This window comes from Meriones unguiculatus, chromosome 11 (assembly GCF_030254825.1).
Source record: "Meriones unguiculatus strain TT.TT164.6M chromosome 11, Bangor_MerUng_6.1, whole genome shotgun sequence".
NCBI lineage: Eukaryota > Metazoa > Chordata > Mammalia > Rodentia > Muridae > Meriones > Meriones unguiculatus.
Genome location: NC_083359.1, coordinates 17,524,183 through 17,540,069, shown reverse-complemented (window position 1 = coordinate 17,540,069; position 15,887 = coordinate 17,524,183). Strand labels below are relative to the sequence as shown.

The 15,887-nt window shown below is 44.1% G+C and overlaps 1 protein-coding gene across 1 annotated transcript in view; it reads right to left on the bottom strand.

Moving 5' to 3' along the window:
* Positions 1-12,762, bottom strand: part of Hspa4 (heat shock protein family A (Hsp70) member 4) — a 41,607-nt gene extending 28,845 nt beyond the window's left edge. The window contains exons 1-2 of the mRNA XM_021637356.2: positions 12,343-12,762; positions 2,020-2,077 (exon numbers count right to left, since the gene is read on the bottom strand). Of these exons, the coding sequence (XP_021493031.1) occupies positions 2,020-2,077; positions 12,343-12,449 (165 nt within the window). The 5' untranslated portion in view covers positions 12,450-12,762. The remainder of the gene's footprint in view (positions 1-2,019; positions 2,078-12,342) is intronic.
* Positions 12,763-15,887: the final 3,125 nt, after the last annotated feature.

The following is a 15,887-nucleotide window of genomic DNA, read 5'->3' as shown; positions in this document are numbered from 1 at the left end:
AACAGTGAGGCCGAGGAAGAGTGTGCACACAACATGCACGAGGCACTATGTGTAACCCGAAACAAAAGACAACAGTCATCTCTCTCCATAATGGCCGAGCAGAGGACTTCCACATCCCCTAAACTCTTCTAAATACACTTTAATTCCATTAGAATAGACCGTAACTATGGAGGACTATGATAATAGTGGAGGACATTTCAAGTTCCAGGATGAATGTGTGCAGCTGCTCATCACAGCACAGGAGATATACGTAAGGAGCCTGCACGGGCAGTAAAAGCTCTCTACACAATCCAACCCCATCTAGGTTCCAAACCAGTGAGGCCTTCAAAGTTAGGCCTGGCCTGAAACAGAAACTCAGTGTATCACAATCAATTCTTGAGCACATAAACAAACAGGCAGCCAATAAATACAGTAACTGTTCAGTAAAGAAAGCAATTTCAAACAAATCCATTGACAAAGTTTATAAAACAACCATTTGAGGGTAGACATAAATTCATTATCAACTGCCTCCAAAATTATTAACACTCTACAAATGAGACTGAAACAATCAAGTAAAAACCACCTAACCAAGCACCATTTTTTCTTTGAAACAGGGTCTCTACTCATTTATCCCAGGTTGGCCTTAAACCTGCTTTGTAGCCAGATAAGCCTGAAGAGTACTAATCCTCCTGCCTCCGTGTATTGGCTAGTTTTATGTCAGCTTGACACACGCTAGAATCATCTGAAAAGAAGTCTTTTTTCTTAAATTAGTGATGAAAGGGGCTTTGTTGCCGGTGGTGCCATCCTTGTCCTGAGTTCTGTAATAAAGAAGGCTGAGCAAGCCATGGAGAGCAAGCTGGTAAGTAGTGACCTTTTAGGACCTCTGCATTAGCTCCTGCTTCCAAGTTCCTGCCCAGCTTAAGTTCTTGTCCTGACTTCCTTTGGTAATGAACAGCAATGTGGAAATATAAGCCCAACAAGCCCTTTCCTCTCCAACTTGCTTTTTCTGTTGTTTTTTTTCCAAGACATGGTTTCTCTGTGTAACCCTGGCTGTCCTGGAACTCTTTTTTGTAGACTAGGCTGGCCTCAAACTCCCAGAGATCTGACTGTCTCTGCCCCCTGAGCACTGGGATTTAAGGTGTGCACCATCACACCCAGCTCCAACTTGGGTTTTGTTTCGGCAACAGAAACCCTCCTAAGACACTCACCACCCACCCAAGTGCATGGTTTTATGTGGTGCTAGAGACTGAAGCCAGGCCTCATGCATGCAGCCATCCCCAGTGAAGAAATTTACTGATTTTTGTGTGCATGAAGTCCAGTTTCTTCCTCTACTGCTTCCCACCTTATTTTCTGTGAAAAGCACTTTACCCACCGAGCCATCTCCTCAGCCCCAGCAGCAGCATCTTAGGCTCATTTTAGGTCCTGCCTGGTCAAAAAAGCTACTCACGCACTTGCTGCTCCAGACTGAACTGTAACACAGGTCAAATATCCAACTCCTTAACTCTACAAATACCTCAGACATTTGGGGTAATGGGTTCTTGAGCTTTTGTTGCTATGGTTACTCAGAAACAAGCAAATATATCAAGACCCTGAGTGACAAAGAACATGACAAGCCTTTAATAAACCTGTTCAGGTCTAGTGTCCTTTCTTGTGGAGCCCGATTACCAATAACCTTAAATATGAAGAACATAAGGGCCTGCAGAGCAGACTTCCAAAAGCTAACAACCCTTCGCTTTAAAGATTCCCCGCAGACCGAGTGTGCTGGCACACAGTGAAGCTGAGGAAGGAAGAACTTGAGTTCAAGGGCAGCCTGAGCTAAAATTTGAGTTCTAATGCATAAATGCAACCTGGGACATATATCAAGACCCTACCTCAAATATTACTAAAAAATCCAGGCAACAAGACACACTAGCAATTTTGTATTAAATTTATTGTATGCTACTGTCATTACCCACAAGTACATAAAAAGAGGGCTCTGGTGCTGAGTGAACAGAATAATCAGAGAAAGAAATCATTTTAGGAGGGAGGATGGCACTGTACCTGGCTCTTAGCTGCTGCTCCAACTGAACGATTCTTAGGACCAAAAGAAACACAAGCCCTAGAAGATAAAAACAATTATTTAGGAATCAGACTTTACAGTAATACACCTGCAACTCCACCAGGCAAGATTTCTAAATAACACCTAGAAACTGTAATTTTTATAAAATTTTAAAATTAAAATTACATTATTCCCCCCTCCTTCTAATTCTTCTAATGCCCTTCCCAATCCCCTTAAATTTGTGGACTCTTTTTAATTATTATTGTTAATCTCACACACAAATACTTAAGTACAACCTGCTGAGTCCAGGTAGTGCTGCTTTTATGTGATTTAGGATGTAAGCCATTTATTTTCAGATAATATGACCTGTCTATAATTTTGACATTTCTACTGTGTAAAACTGTCTATAACAGACTGCCTTAGGATGAATTCTGTCATTTAAAAGCTGTGGCACAGGCCTATAGTCCCAGCACTCAGGAAGGCAGAGGCAGGTGGATCTCTGAGCTGAGGCCAACCTGGTCTACAGAGTGAATTCCAGGACAGCCAAAGCTATATTAAAAAAAAAAAATTGTGTCTCCAAAAACCAGAACCAAAAATGGAATTCCTGTCCTCTAGAAGTACAGAAAATGCCTTAAAAAAAAAAAAAAAAAGGTTTATTTATACAGTATTCTGCCTGTATGTATGCACGACAGAAGATACCAGATCTCATTATAGATGGTCATGAGCCACCATGTGGTTGCTGGGAATTTAAATGATGACCTTTGGAAGAACAGCCTTTTAACCACCTGCACCCCAGAGTTGTTTTAATAGGCTGCTTTGATACTCAGCTCTGTTAAAAAAAAAAAAAAGGCCTGTTTAATCTCTATGGGAGTATATTGCTTTGTATTGGAATTTGAACATGAGATACAGAAGGTTAAGGTGGTAGTTGTTGTCCTGTCTACCTTTCTTGAGGATTTTAGACAGGTAGTTACCAAAGAAGACCTGTGTTCCAGCTTTGTTTGTTCTTTTGTTTCTCTGTACTCTGTATACTCGGTATCCCCTGGACTTTCTTTGGGATTCAAGGTATGCTCCACACTGCCTGGCCCATCAAAGCACCTTTAACTGCACTTCTAGGGACTCTGGTGCCCTCTTCTGATCTCCAAAGGCACCAGGTATGCAAGTGATGCACAGACATACATGCAAGTGTAACACTCATGCGTAAAAAATAAACAACTCTTGTCCTATTTGTGTGAGCAAAAAGTAATTTATTTAGAAGTAGCTTCCAGACTCAACAACATATTGCCAAGAGGTTCATTACCACCACCTAAATACTTTCCCAGATCAATCATACACTGGATTAAGCTACTTGCTTTTTATTTGTTATTATTTTTTTTTCCAGACAGGGTTTCTCTATGTAGCTCTGGCTGTCCTAGACCACTTTGTAGACCAGGGTGGCCTCGAACTCACAGAAATACGCCTGGCTCTGCCTCCCAGGATGTTGGGATTACAGGTGTGAGCCACTGTACCGGGGTAGCTGCTTGCTTTTTTTGAAGAGTATGTTTGCTATTAGTTATTTATGAGTACACATGTATGTATGCATATAACTGAGAAGACAGGAATGTCAGATCCCCTAAAGCTGGAGTTGGGAGCTGCGAGGTGTGGGTGCTGGGAGTTCAAGTCCTCTGAAAGGAAGACATGTGCTCTTAACCACTCTAACCCCCCTTGCTGCTTTTTAAAAACAGAAACCTGCATGTAGGTTTTAAACAAAACACTGTGTTTAAAAAGTAGGCTGCTAGGGAGTTGATGCTTTTGCTATTTAGACTTCTGTTTTGACCCTCGAAGCAGGCCATATTCTCTTTATGCTCATGTCACCTCCCTTTCCTACTTTAGTAACAGTAACTAGTTGCTTGCTTCCTGTAATATTGTTTGCCTTCAGAAGCATCCTACATACCCAATTATCAGAGAAGAAATGAGTGTGAAATGCCCATTAGTATAGTAAGTGCTAGGGTCTAAAAGTGACAACTCATGTCTCTGTACTTTATACTCCAGCTTGACCCTTTCTAACCCTCAACATGGACCTACATCTTCCAATTCAGAAGAGTAAAAACTGAGTCCTAGAGGGGACCCCAAGCATGACAACCCAAGTTTAACCTCCAGGCCCAACAAGGTTTAAGAGAACCGACTGCCACAAGCTCTCTTCTGATTCCCACATGCACACCATGGCATCCGTTCACTCATGAGCAGTCACACAAAATAAAAAGACATATTAATATTTAAGTCACATTATGGGGGGGGGCGCTGGAGAGAATATAAGACTTTTCCAGGCTTCAGAGGCTAAGACCAACTACTACTAAACATATCCCACATTCTTACATATGGAACCTAAGTCCTCTGTTGTTCCAAGCCAGCCCCTATAACCACTCATAGTGACCTCAACACAACCCCTATTTATTAAGAACTAGAATCTTTCCACTTTACTAAGAGCTACTTTTTTTTTAAGATTTATTTATTATGTGTACAGTGTTCTCGTGTGTGCCTGCATGCCAGAAGGCGGCACCAGATCTCATGATAGATGGTATGAGCCACCATGTAGTTGCTGGGAATTGAACTTAGGACCTCTAGAAGAATAACCAGTGCTCTTCACCTCAGAGCCGTCTCTCCAGTCCCAAGAACTACTTTTGACACCTGCAATCTCCTGGTCCTTCAGCTGTCATCTGGACACCTGCTTAGTCCCAAGTAAAATAAATCCATCATTTCTATCTGTTAAAACTTAATGGACTTTGGCCTAATTACTTATGAGAAACTCAATTTTGATTTTTAATGTAGTTGTAAATCAACTACTGCAACCTGAACACTAGCATGTACCACCATGCACACACAAGCAGGCACACACAAGGAGTACATGCATAACCATACAGGAGACATTGACACACATGTCAATGTCTCAAAGCAAAAGTCTTTAACAAGCCAGGCATGTTAGCACCCACCTTTAATCCTAGCAGAGGCAATGGATGTGAGTTCAAGACCAGCCTGTTCTACATAGCAAGTTCCAAAGCAAGCAGGTCTAAGTTACAACAAAACTAACTTACCATAGGGTTACAGGTACATGTTTTCTAACAATACAGCCTCTAGCCAGGGGGGCTATTTGAATTTGATTTAACTAAACCTCAGTTCTTCAGACCCCACCGGCCAGCTTTCAAGAATTCAATGTTTACATATGGCCTGTGTCTACTGTTCTAGACAATCGGGTACAGAGCACTTCTGCTATCACAGATATTTTTAAATTAATTTCCTCTAAGTGGGTTTATTTTTCTCTGTATCTCCTTTAAGAGTTCAAAGGTCTCACAGTAGGGGATCAGTGTCTTTCACACAGGACTGAAAAGGTCAGCGGGGCAATGTGCTTGCTGATGAACCTGAGTTCAAACCTTGGGAACCACAGAATAGGAGGACTGATCCCATAAGTCTGACCTCCACAGGCCAGCCATAGCACGCACACACACAAGTGCAAATTAAAGTTGTTTGGGGGGGGGGGGCGGGGAACGTTGTTATCTGGGGTTTGGTTTGGTTTTAGGATAGGGTTTCTCTGGATAGCCTTACTGTCTTGGACTCACTTTGTAGACCAGGTCTTGCCTCTGCCTGCTGGAGAGCTAGGATCACATGTGCGCACTGCCAGGCCTACCTATTGTTTGTTTTTGTTTTTTAATGGCTTTTTTATTGTTTTGTTTTTTGAGACAGATCTCACTATCAAGTTCTGGCTGGCCTATAACTAAATCTATCCAGCTAGCCTCAAACCGAGACGCCCATTTCCCAAATGCTAGGATTAAAGGCTCATGCCACCAGGTTTAATATATTTTTCTTTTTTAGTTTTTTGAGACAGGGTTTCTACGTGTAGACTTGGCTGACAGTAGATCAGGGTGGCCTGAACTCACAGATATTCCTGCCTCTGCCTCCCAAACACTAGAATCAAAGGTGTGCACCACCACTGCCCAGAACAATTTTTTAATAAAAAAAAAAAAAAAGGCCTTTCAGCGCCTGAGCTACTCATTCTTTTTTGGTGTATGCAGTATGCAGAAACACAGTGTAACAATCTTCACCTTCTTTAAAAGCATGTCACTAATAAAGTGTCCCTCTGTGGCCACATGATACAATAATTAACCCTGAGCCTGAACTCCTGTCTAAGGATTGCACACAGCCCTTGCTGTTACAAGGAATCATCACATAGTACTCAATGAACTCTCACGTTTTACCAGCTGGGTGCGGTGGCACATACCTGTCATCCCAGCATTGCAGGGCAGGCCAATCTCAGTTTGAGGGCAGCCTGGTCTACAAAGTGAGTCCAGGACAACCAAGGCTACACAGAGAAACCCTGTCTCAAAAAATAAATAAATAAAACAAAAAAGTTCTGTACCAACACCAGCAACTGAGAACTATAGCACTTCCACTCTGCTATCAATGGGTGATTTGAACAGAGGCTCCACAGCCAGATACTATAGGCTTCTTTCTAGCTGGGCAACTCCTGCTACTTTATCTGAAATGCAACTTACTTATCTAAAATGGGGCAAATTACAGCATCTATCTCAATGCATTGCTACAAACTAAATGATTATCCACTTCTAAAGGGCTCATGTCAAAGACTGGCACACCATAAAAAATAAAATACCAGGTATTACAACTTCAAGAAGCCATACAGACTAGGTTTCAAACAAAAATGTGCTGAATTGTTTGCTCTGAAAACTGACTTTCCAAGCTGTCCACTAAAATCTAGACACTCATCTTTCTTTAAAATTATTTATGCTTGATCACCTTAATTCTGTATATGAAAACTCATCTAAGTGCTTATAAACAGAAAGTAAACTGCAACCTGAGAATCTAAAATCCGGGCTGTTAGATTCCAGACAGCAAGCATCCGCGCCCTTATTTTATGTGCAGTGGTGTTTTGCCTGCATGTCATGTCTGCACTTCCCTACACCAATCAGCCCTGCACAAACCCAGAGGAGCACTCAATCGCAGCTGACAGTATTTTTCCTCCATTCCACATTACAAACTGCCACTACAAGAAACTAGTTCACATTTAAACTCAAGATCCTCTGTTCTAAACTGTAAATCCTACCAACAGTATCCCTTTTCAGGCAGAGAATACTTGCTCTAGCTTTTCCAGATGAGATACTACCAGTCAAATATTTATGCATTTCAAGAGGTTTGCAGAGAATCTTTAACACAGGCTCACTATTCCAGTGCACAGAGAACTTAACACATTCAAGAAAATGTTACTCTAACTCACTTTCTTCAACAAACTATATATAGTCTCTTCAACTGGCCTAACAGATACTTCCTTGAAGAGTGCTCTAATTACTGTCTGAGCCTTAAACTAGAAAGTAACAAAGTTAGTATCAAACAAAGCAAGCCTCAGATTTTAAGATCTGCAGTTCCTAAATTGGACCTGGTGGCAAATCTCTTTAATCCCAGCACTCAAGAAGGCAGAGGCAGGTGGATTTCTGTGAATCTCTGTGAATATGAGAACAGCCTAGTCTAATGAGTTCCAGGACACCCAGGGCTATGTCTCAAAGATAAAGCAAAACAAGTCTGCACCTCCTAAATTAAACAAATTCTCAGTAACCTATTCACATTTAAATAAGTAGGACCAACAACATAGCTCAGCAGGTAGAGACAATTACTGTCAAACCTAGGACTGCACTTAAGATTCACATGATTGAGAGCCAACTCCAACAAACTGTCCTCCAACCTCCCGAGTTGCACATATACACAGATACACACATAAAATTACATAAATAAAAAAATTAAGAGAGGCTGAACAGATGGCTTTGAAAGCACTTGCTGCTCTTGAAGAGAACACAGGCTTGGTTCCCAGCACCCACATAGCAGCTCAGAATTGTTTATAACTCCAGTTCCAGGGAACCAGAAATCAGAAGTCTCCAAGGGCACTACTCAAATATCAAGCATGAACATACATGCAGACAAACCAGCCATAAACACGGAAAATAGGTAATTTGGGGGGTGGGGGTGGAGTCAAGACAGGGTTTCTCTGTGTAGCCCTGGCTGTCCTAGACTTGATTTCTAAGCCAGGCTGGCCTCGAATTCAAAGATCCACCTGTCTCCCAATTGCTAGGATTACAGGTGTGTGCCACAGCACCTGGCTTTTTAGATACTATTTTATAGTTCTGCACTCAAGGAAGGCAAAAAGCAAGCAGATCTTTTGAGTTCCAGGCAAGCCTGCTCTGCAAAAGGAGTCCAGCACAGTCAAGGCTACACAGAAAAACCGTGTCTTGAAAAACAAAACAAAACAAAACAAAAAATAGTGTACAAATGTCCAGATTTCATCTTGGTGTCATTATAATTACTACAGAATTAATCAAAAAATGCAAAAAGGTCCAGGTACAGCAGCTCATGCCTGTATCATTGCTCAGGAAGCTGCAGCAGGAGAATCACTAATTTGAGCCCAGGTTTGCCTAGGGCAACAAAGCAAGACCCTGTCTCCAAGGGGAGAGGGAAATAAAAAGCCAGACTGCTGGCAAATATCCTGGTACTAAACTACTATTCTATGCAATGAGTGAAGAAAAAGGCAGACCAGGCATACTAGTGTATATAATCCCTGTGTTCAGAAAGTAGAAGCTGAAGGATGAAAAACTCAAGAAACTTTGGGTTAGGGAGATGGCTCAGTAAGAGCATTGGCTGCTCTTCCAAAGGACCTGGGTTCAATCCCCAGCACCCATATGGCAGCTCACAACTGTCTGTAACTCCAGTTCTAGGGGGATCTGACACCCTCACACACACACAGGGAAAACATCAATGTACATACATAAAAAGCTCAAGGACCTCAAGATCATTCTTGGCTACAGTTCAATACCTGGGACACACTGTGGTAGAACTAACTCTCCCCTAAGTTGTCCCCTGGCCGCAACATGCACGCTATGGCACATGTGCTCACACCACATGCACAACACTAAAGTAAAAAATTAACAGTGAGCTCAAAACCTCAGGCTTAACGCAAAGGCTGCTCATTTCTCTCCCATTGCTATCATACAAGGAGAAACCAAATAGGTCAGAACTTCCTGGGTATCAATCTATTTCTTTGCTTTTCTCATATCCATTCTCTCTTTCTTACAAGCCAATCACATTTTGTTGTTTTTTTTTTTTGAGACCATGAAGCCACGGCTACATGAAACTTGCTCTGTAGATCAGGCTAGTCTCAAAGTCAGAGTCGCACCTGCCCCGCCTTGAGAAAGCTAGGGTTAAAGACAGGCTGACCATCAGTTTGTAGAGCTGGTCACTTCCCACTGCACCTTCATGGAAAATCCTAATCGTTCCCCAAGCCTTGTGTCAAGATAAGCCATCATCCTCTCAACTGTGTCAAGCACTGCCTGGCTCAGGTCTTCCCCTTTGATGGAATAATCCCTCTTCATAGGCTCCATGGCCTCCATGTGGACTCCTAGACTCCTAGCCACCTTCCAGGTCACAATCGCCATTTTGGAAGCACCTCCCACTCACAGCACTGTGTCTCTCTACTACACGCTTGTCGGATTCTGTAGTTTTCCACCCTGTTCTTTACCAGATAGTAACAGTATGCTCTTGGTTAGCATGTGGCTTTTTCCATTACCGTGCCTATGACTCTTGGTTAGTATGTGGCTTTTTCCATTACCATACCTATGATGGCGAGACCAAGCATGTTCTTGTTCATCACAGCATCCCCATCCCCCATCCCCTAACAGTCTCAACAGTTACACTACATAATCTACTAAAATTCAGGAAATGGAAATGCAAAGATCTGGCCACTTCTCTGGCTTAAGTAAATCCCAATTTGAAAGAAAGTACATAAAGCTTCATCTGCCTTTGCAGAATTAGTTCAACTGGGAACGTTAGACTGAAAACAAAGTGCATCTGTCACAGGCAAACCACTGGGACCTGCACCTTTACACTTTCAACTTAAAACAATCCTGCAACTCGATCTCTACATACTTAAGAGAACTAAATCCACTTCCACAACCTGAAGAAAAGGTGCTGTGCTTTCTGCCCCTATTTTCTAACAAGCCAAGCCTCCAGTATAGAAATCTATCAACTGCATACTGCAGAGTACATAAAGGAAGCCAGGCATAGTGGTGCACACCTGTGATTTCAGAGCTCAGGAGACTACAGTTCTGCAGTTCCTCCAAAGCTAGCCTGAGAAACAGTAAGGCCTTGTCTCAAAAAAGAAATTAGTGCTGGGCGTGGTAGTGCCCACCTTGAGTTCCAGCATTCCGGAGGCAGAGCAAGGCGGATTTCTGTGAGTTTGAGGCCACCCTGGTCTACAGCGGGAGTTCTAAGCTATGTAGATAGACTCTGTCTAAAAAATATATATATATATTACTTGAGTGATGAGGGAAAGTACACGGGAAACATAAGGCAAAGGATGGATTTCTGTGCTATCACAATTACATGACCAACCTAATAACCTATTCAGTCTTTATGCAAATTTAACTGCCATCCAGAAAATAACAACTAACGTTTCAAATAACGGAATTCACGGCAAAACTTCTGCACAGCTGCAATCTAAGAGATGACAGGTTGAGGCAACTGAAGTGAAGAATAGAAGCTCTGCTTCCCAAGCCTGGGGCTTCTTCAGGTCATGTCTCTCCTCCCCCAGCCCAGCTAAATTATGCTCAACTCTAAGCAGGTGAGGACCAAGAAGCCGTATTCTGTGGCTCAGGCAGTTGAAATCCCTTAAGATGATCTTTATGGATAAAGTGAGGAGCCAGCAGAAACATTATCAAATATGAAATTAATGCTAAAATGCCTAGAAGCCTTAATACTTCTCAAAAGCAGAACAGGGTATCTCTGTAGAAATACAAGTAAGATTACCTAGTTTAAAAATGGGAAGCAGAGCTTGACTGGAAATTGGGGAGGGGGCTGAGCAAAATGTTCAAAAACTGATTTTGATAATGGTCCCAGAGCTCTGTGGCATCGAACTTGAAGACTGGTTGGCAATAGCTTAGTTGGTAGTGTTTAGTATACTAAGCCCTGGGCTCAATCCCCAGCTGTGCATAAAACTGGGCTTTAGGAGGTGTGGCTGTACACCTGAGGGGTGGAGGTAGGAAGAGCAAGAATTCAAGGTCATTCCCAAGGAGTCATTTCAGAGCAGCCTGCACCACAGGAAACCTGCCACAAATTGGTTAAACTCAGATGAAAACAATGAACTGGGGCTGCAAAACCAGAAATAACCAGAAGCGTGTCTAAATGATATTCAGTCTTTTTTTTTCTTTTGGAAACAGGGCATCCCTGTGTGGCCCTGGCTGTCCTGTAACTCAGTTCTCTAGACCAGGCTGGTCCCCGGTTTAGAGATCCACCTGCTTCTGCCAGGATAAAAGGCAGGTGTGTGCCACACCACCGCTCGGTCGAAATTTCACCAAACCTGTAATCCCAAATATTGGGAGGCAGAGGGAGAATTAACAAATATGAGATCACCCTGGACTACAAGGGAGAATTTGTCCTTTAAGTGGAAAAAAAAAAAAAGAAAGAAAAGAGCAACCTACATATACTCAAAAGGTAGTCTCCCTTTTACTTCAGCAAGAAAATATCCGGATGAGTCATCTTTCTTGCAGATTTGTCTATACTGATCCCCTAACTTCATGTAAGTTCTAGAAGTCAAGGTGAGCCCTTGAGTCATGCATTTAGAACTGTGGCCACCATAAGGATGAATTCATTAGCATGAAAAAGTTCAACCCTGTTAAGGAATAGGTGAGCAGAAAAGGCAAAGAATGGCCCAATATCCTGCCTAACCCTAACCTCCTGAGGGAAGGGGTTTAAAAGCTATCAAGAAAAGCATCGACTTTATTAAATCTCGTTATGTATCCTGGCCATCCCAAAACTGCTAGCTGCTGAGGACAAGGGCCTGAGCCCTGGGTACTCGGGACTCCACATGTTCCGGGCACCACCCCACCCCCAACTCACGTGCGATTCAGACCGCTTCCCGGTCCCTAGACTACAATCTACTCACGTTAACTTTTATTAAACGCTTGCTGTATGCAGAGTTCTGACCTCTCTTGGGTTAAACAAAGCTCAACAAGCCCTAGGCCTAGTTTCAGACACCACCCCTTAAAAAAAAAAAAGAAAGTGGGAGAGCGGTCCATCCTACGGTCTCAGGCCTGCCTTCCCTTTCAGTTCCGCCTCGTGCCTGTGCCGACCAGAGTACCGGCTCAAAGCCTTCGTTTGGGCCTCGGGAAAAGGCCTCGCGCCTGGCGCATGCACAGGCTCCGAAGCAGGTGGCAGCCACGGGCGGCCAGGCACTAGGCGGGGGTCTCCTGCGGACCCTAGCCTGGAAAACGAGGCACCCGGGAGGCCAGGCCCACACTTACGGCGTGCAGCGGTCGCTATACTCATTAGCGATCGTCTCGATGCCGCCGGCGCGGGCCACAGCGACATAGCAACTCTGAAAGCCCAGGTCTATGCCCACCACGGACATGGCGCCGGCTACTGCTCGGGCTCGGGCCCAGGGCCGGCCGGCGACACTGCACACAGAACCCGGCGGGGTGGGCGCGTGGAGAGGGCGAGCCGCGTGGGCGGACGGAGCACCGCGGCTAGGCGGGCGAAGCCGGACGACCGTCCACGAGGATGCTCGGGTCCTTGAGAGAGACGGGCCTCTGCCGCTCAAGCCGGCTCGGGCTCCGCGGCAGCACGGGAGGCGCCGGTAGCGGGGGCGGAGAAGATCTCGAAGGCTCTCGTTGCGACAGGAGCAAGGCTGCAGCGCGAGAACTGCGCAGGAACGGAATGTTCTCGCGAGAGCCCCGCTCCGCCGCTTTTCCTCCCAAGGCTCCTCCCCGCGTGACGTATTAGTGCGTCACGCCCTGGCACAGGAAGCGGGGGAGGAAGTGACTAAAGCTGTCCAGCGGGAAGTTGTCAACAGAGCCTGCGCGAAGTCCCAGCAGCCGCGGCGGGCTGTGGAACGCCTCCGTTCCAGAAGTTCCGCGAACGGAGTGCTACACTGTTCCAGAGAATTTGGGTGAGCTCACTTCCGCTGTTGCTCGTCATCGCGGAGGGACTTCCGGCGGTGACTTCGCAGGCCCTCCGCAGTTTTTAGTAGGTCCCGCAGGACCTAGTCCTCTTCTGTTTCAGATCGGCCTTATGGTGAAACTCAGTGAGTAAAAGAGACAAAGCACTAACCGAGGTAGAGGAGAGCTGGAGAGATGACTCAGGTTTAAAAGCACGCACTAGCTGTTCTTCAGCGGTCCTGAGTTCAATTTCCAGCAACCACGTGGTGGCTCCTGACCATCTATAATGAGATCTGGTGCCCAGTTCTGGCCTCTGCAGACAGAATACTGTATAAATACTAAATCTTTAAAAATCACTCAACGTCCTTAGGTCAGAATAGGGGCCTGTCAATCATAGATATTGTCCCTGAGCCGGACACAAGCCCAGATAGCACACTCTTAGTTGGAAGGTCTGCTAAGACCAATGGCAAGTTTACGTAATGCTAATACATGCATTATATATAGCCTGTGACAAAAATGTCACGCAGGCCAGTATGACCTTGAAATTCTAAAACGCATATTCATAGTGCTGAGATTACGGCTATGCCCCACCATACATAATTGGTTTAAGCGAAAGAATCTGAAACTATAGTGACCCCGACTTTAACCAAAAAGTTGCTGAAAGCTGAAAAGAAATGAGGCCAGCTTCAAAGCATTTCTAATAATACACAGAAGGAAAAGCTTGAGCCTCCCAGTTATTTTTATGGCACAGTGGTAGAATAAATACAGGCTCAAGGACTTGGATTGGATCCCCAACACCACAAAATTAGAAAAAATTTTAAATTTCACTTATTTGTGACTTTTTTTTCCAGGGTTTCTCTGGATAATAGTCCTGGCTTCCCTGGAACTCACCCTGTTGACCAGGCTGGCCTCAAAAATCACAGAGATCCACCTGCCTCTGCCTCCAGATTGCTGGGATTAATAGCACGCACCACCCCACCTGGCCTGTGACTTTTTTTTTTTTTTTAAGGGTGCCTAACTCTTAAGTTTCAACTCAGTAAAATGTGCGTTAGGGGCTGGAGAGATGGCTCAGCAGTTAATATTTGATGCAAAATCCTAAAGACTGGAGTTTGAATCGCACCACACACAAGCTAGACACTCAGTTACCCACACCTGCCGTCTAGAACCTAGCAGGACAGAGATAAGACAGTAACTCAAGGGGCTCCATGACTACCAGCCTCATCCAAAATTTAGAACTCCAGTTTTAGAGACCCTGTCTCCAGGAGTTACATCAGAGAGTGACAGATGACACCCGTTCTCTCCTTGAGACTCTGTGAAACACATAGCCACCCTCGTACACCACTTTCACTCACACACACATAGATGCACATGGACACAAACTCACTCACCCTGAATTACCCCTATTGGGAGGATAGCCAAGTAAAGGGATTCAAGTAAAAGGTAATGAAGGAAGGAAGGGCTAATAAGCTAAAGGCCTCAGAGCCTGAGAAACTCCCTGCAGGAAGAATAGATATCAGAAGGTAGTTAGCAGGGAGGCTCCAGGCCAGGGATCAACATGTCAGAACTCCTGGCACCCATGCCATCATAGTAAGGACTCCACCAAAGTGCATAAGCTTGGGAAAAGAAAAAAACAGGTCTGCAGGTAAAATCTCCCCACCCAAAAGTTCTGCTTGCTGCCCTATAAAATCTCAAACCCCTAGAGCCCTGACACAGTCTCCACACCAGAGAGGAAAATACTGTCCTTTGGTTGTTCTGATTAAAGTATGATTCTGATCCTGTAAGAGGTTGGTCTCTCCTGCCTTTTATTGCCACATCACCTCAACCAGTCCTGATCTAAATGAGAGCTATAGGCACAAAATGATAGAGAATACAAAGACATTCCACAAAAGAAAAAGGCCATCATACAGTCAAAAAATTAGCAGTAGGTTATTTAGTAAGGTTTGAAGATTACAATAAGGGTTTTAAAAATTACATGGAGCTACAGTATGTGGAGATCAGAGGACAACTTGGGGTACACGGTTCTCTCTACTGGGAGTTCCAGGGATCAAACTCAGGTCATGAAGCTTGCCGGCATGTGTAATCTTTTCACCAGCCCCTATGGTACATGGCTTACAGTAAGTTTTGTGTTGCTATAGGGCAGATCTAAGTAATAGAAATCACTCAAAAAACAAATGTCCAAGAAAACAAAGTACATTATCACCTCTTTAAAGGAAGAGTCTCTCTAGATTTATTGCTGCCTCTGAAGGCATTTTATCTTCTAGTAGCTACAATGCAAATACCTTTAAATTTGCTGATTACCAGAAGGTTCTTACATTTGAGCTAAAAACAAGTATCAAGTGTCAGATCCTACTGGAAAGGGTGATGGGGTTAAATAAGTGGAGACAAGAAAAGCCCACTTCTGTAATCCCCCAGTTAGAAGGCTGAGGAAATAGGATCAGGGGGAGCGCAAGGCTTACAGCTATGTAGTTAAAGGCCAGCTTGGACTTCAGGACACCTTGAAGAGACAGAGCAACATATTCAGAATAGCCAAAAGGAACAGAGCATAGTTGTACATGCCTGTAATCCCACACTCAAGAGCTACAGGCAGGAAGATCAGACCAGCTTTAGAATAACAGAACAAATTCAAGGCCAACTTGGGTGACAGAAAGTTATTGGCAAAAGGGGTGGGGTTAGAGTGGACATTATTGGACAATCTGAGGGTCCAATAATGGTTAAGTCGATTTTGGTTTTTGGTGGTGGTGGTTAGTTCATTGTTGTTGTTTAGTAAGTACTGGGTGCTGAACCTTAGGGCTTTGCACAGTAAATCAATCTTTTAGTGCACGTATGCATACAGTGAAATGTGCAGCCTTAAAAAAAAGACTGAAACAAAGCCAGGTATGAAGGCACAGACCTTTTATCCCTGCACTCAGGAG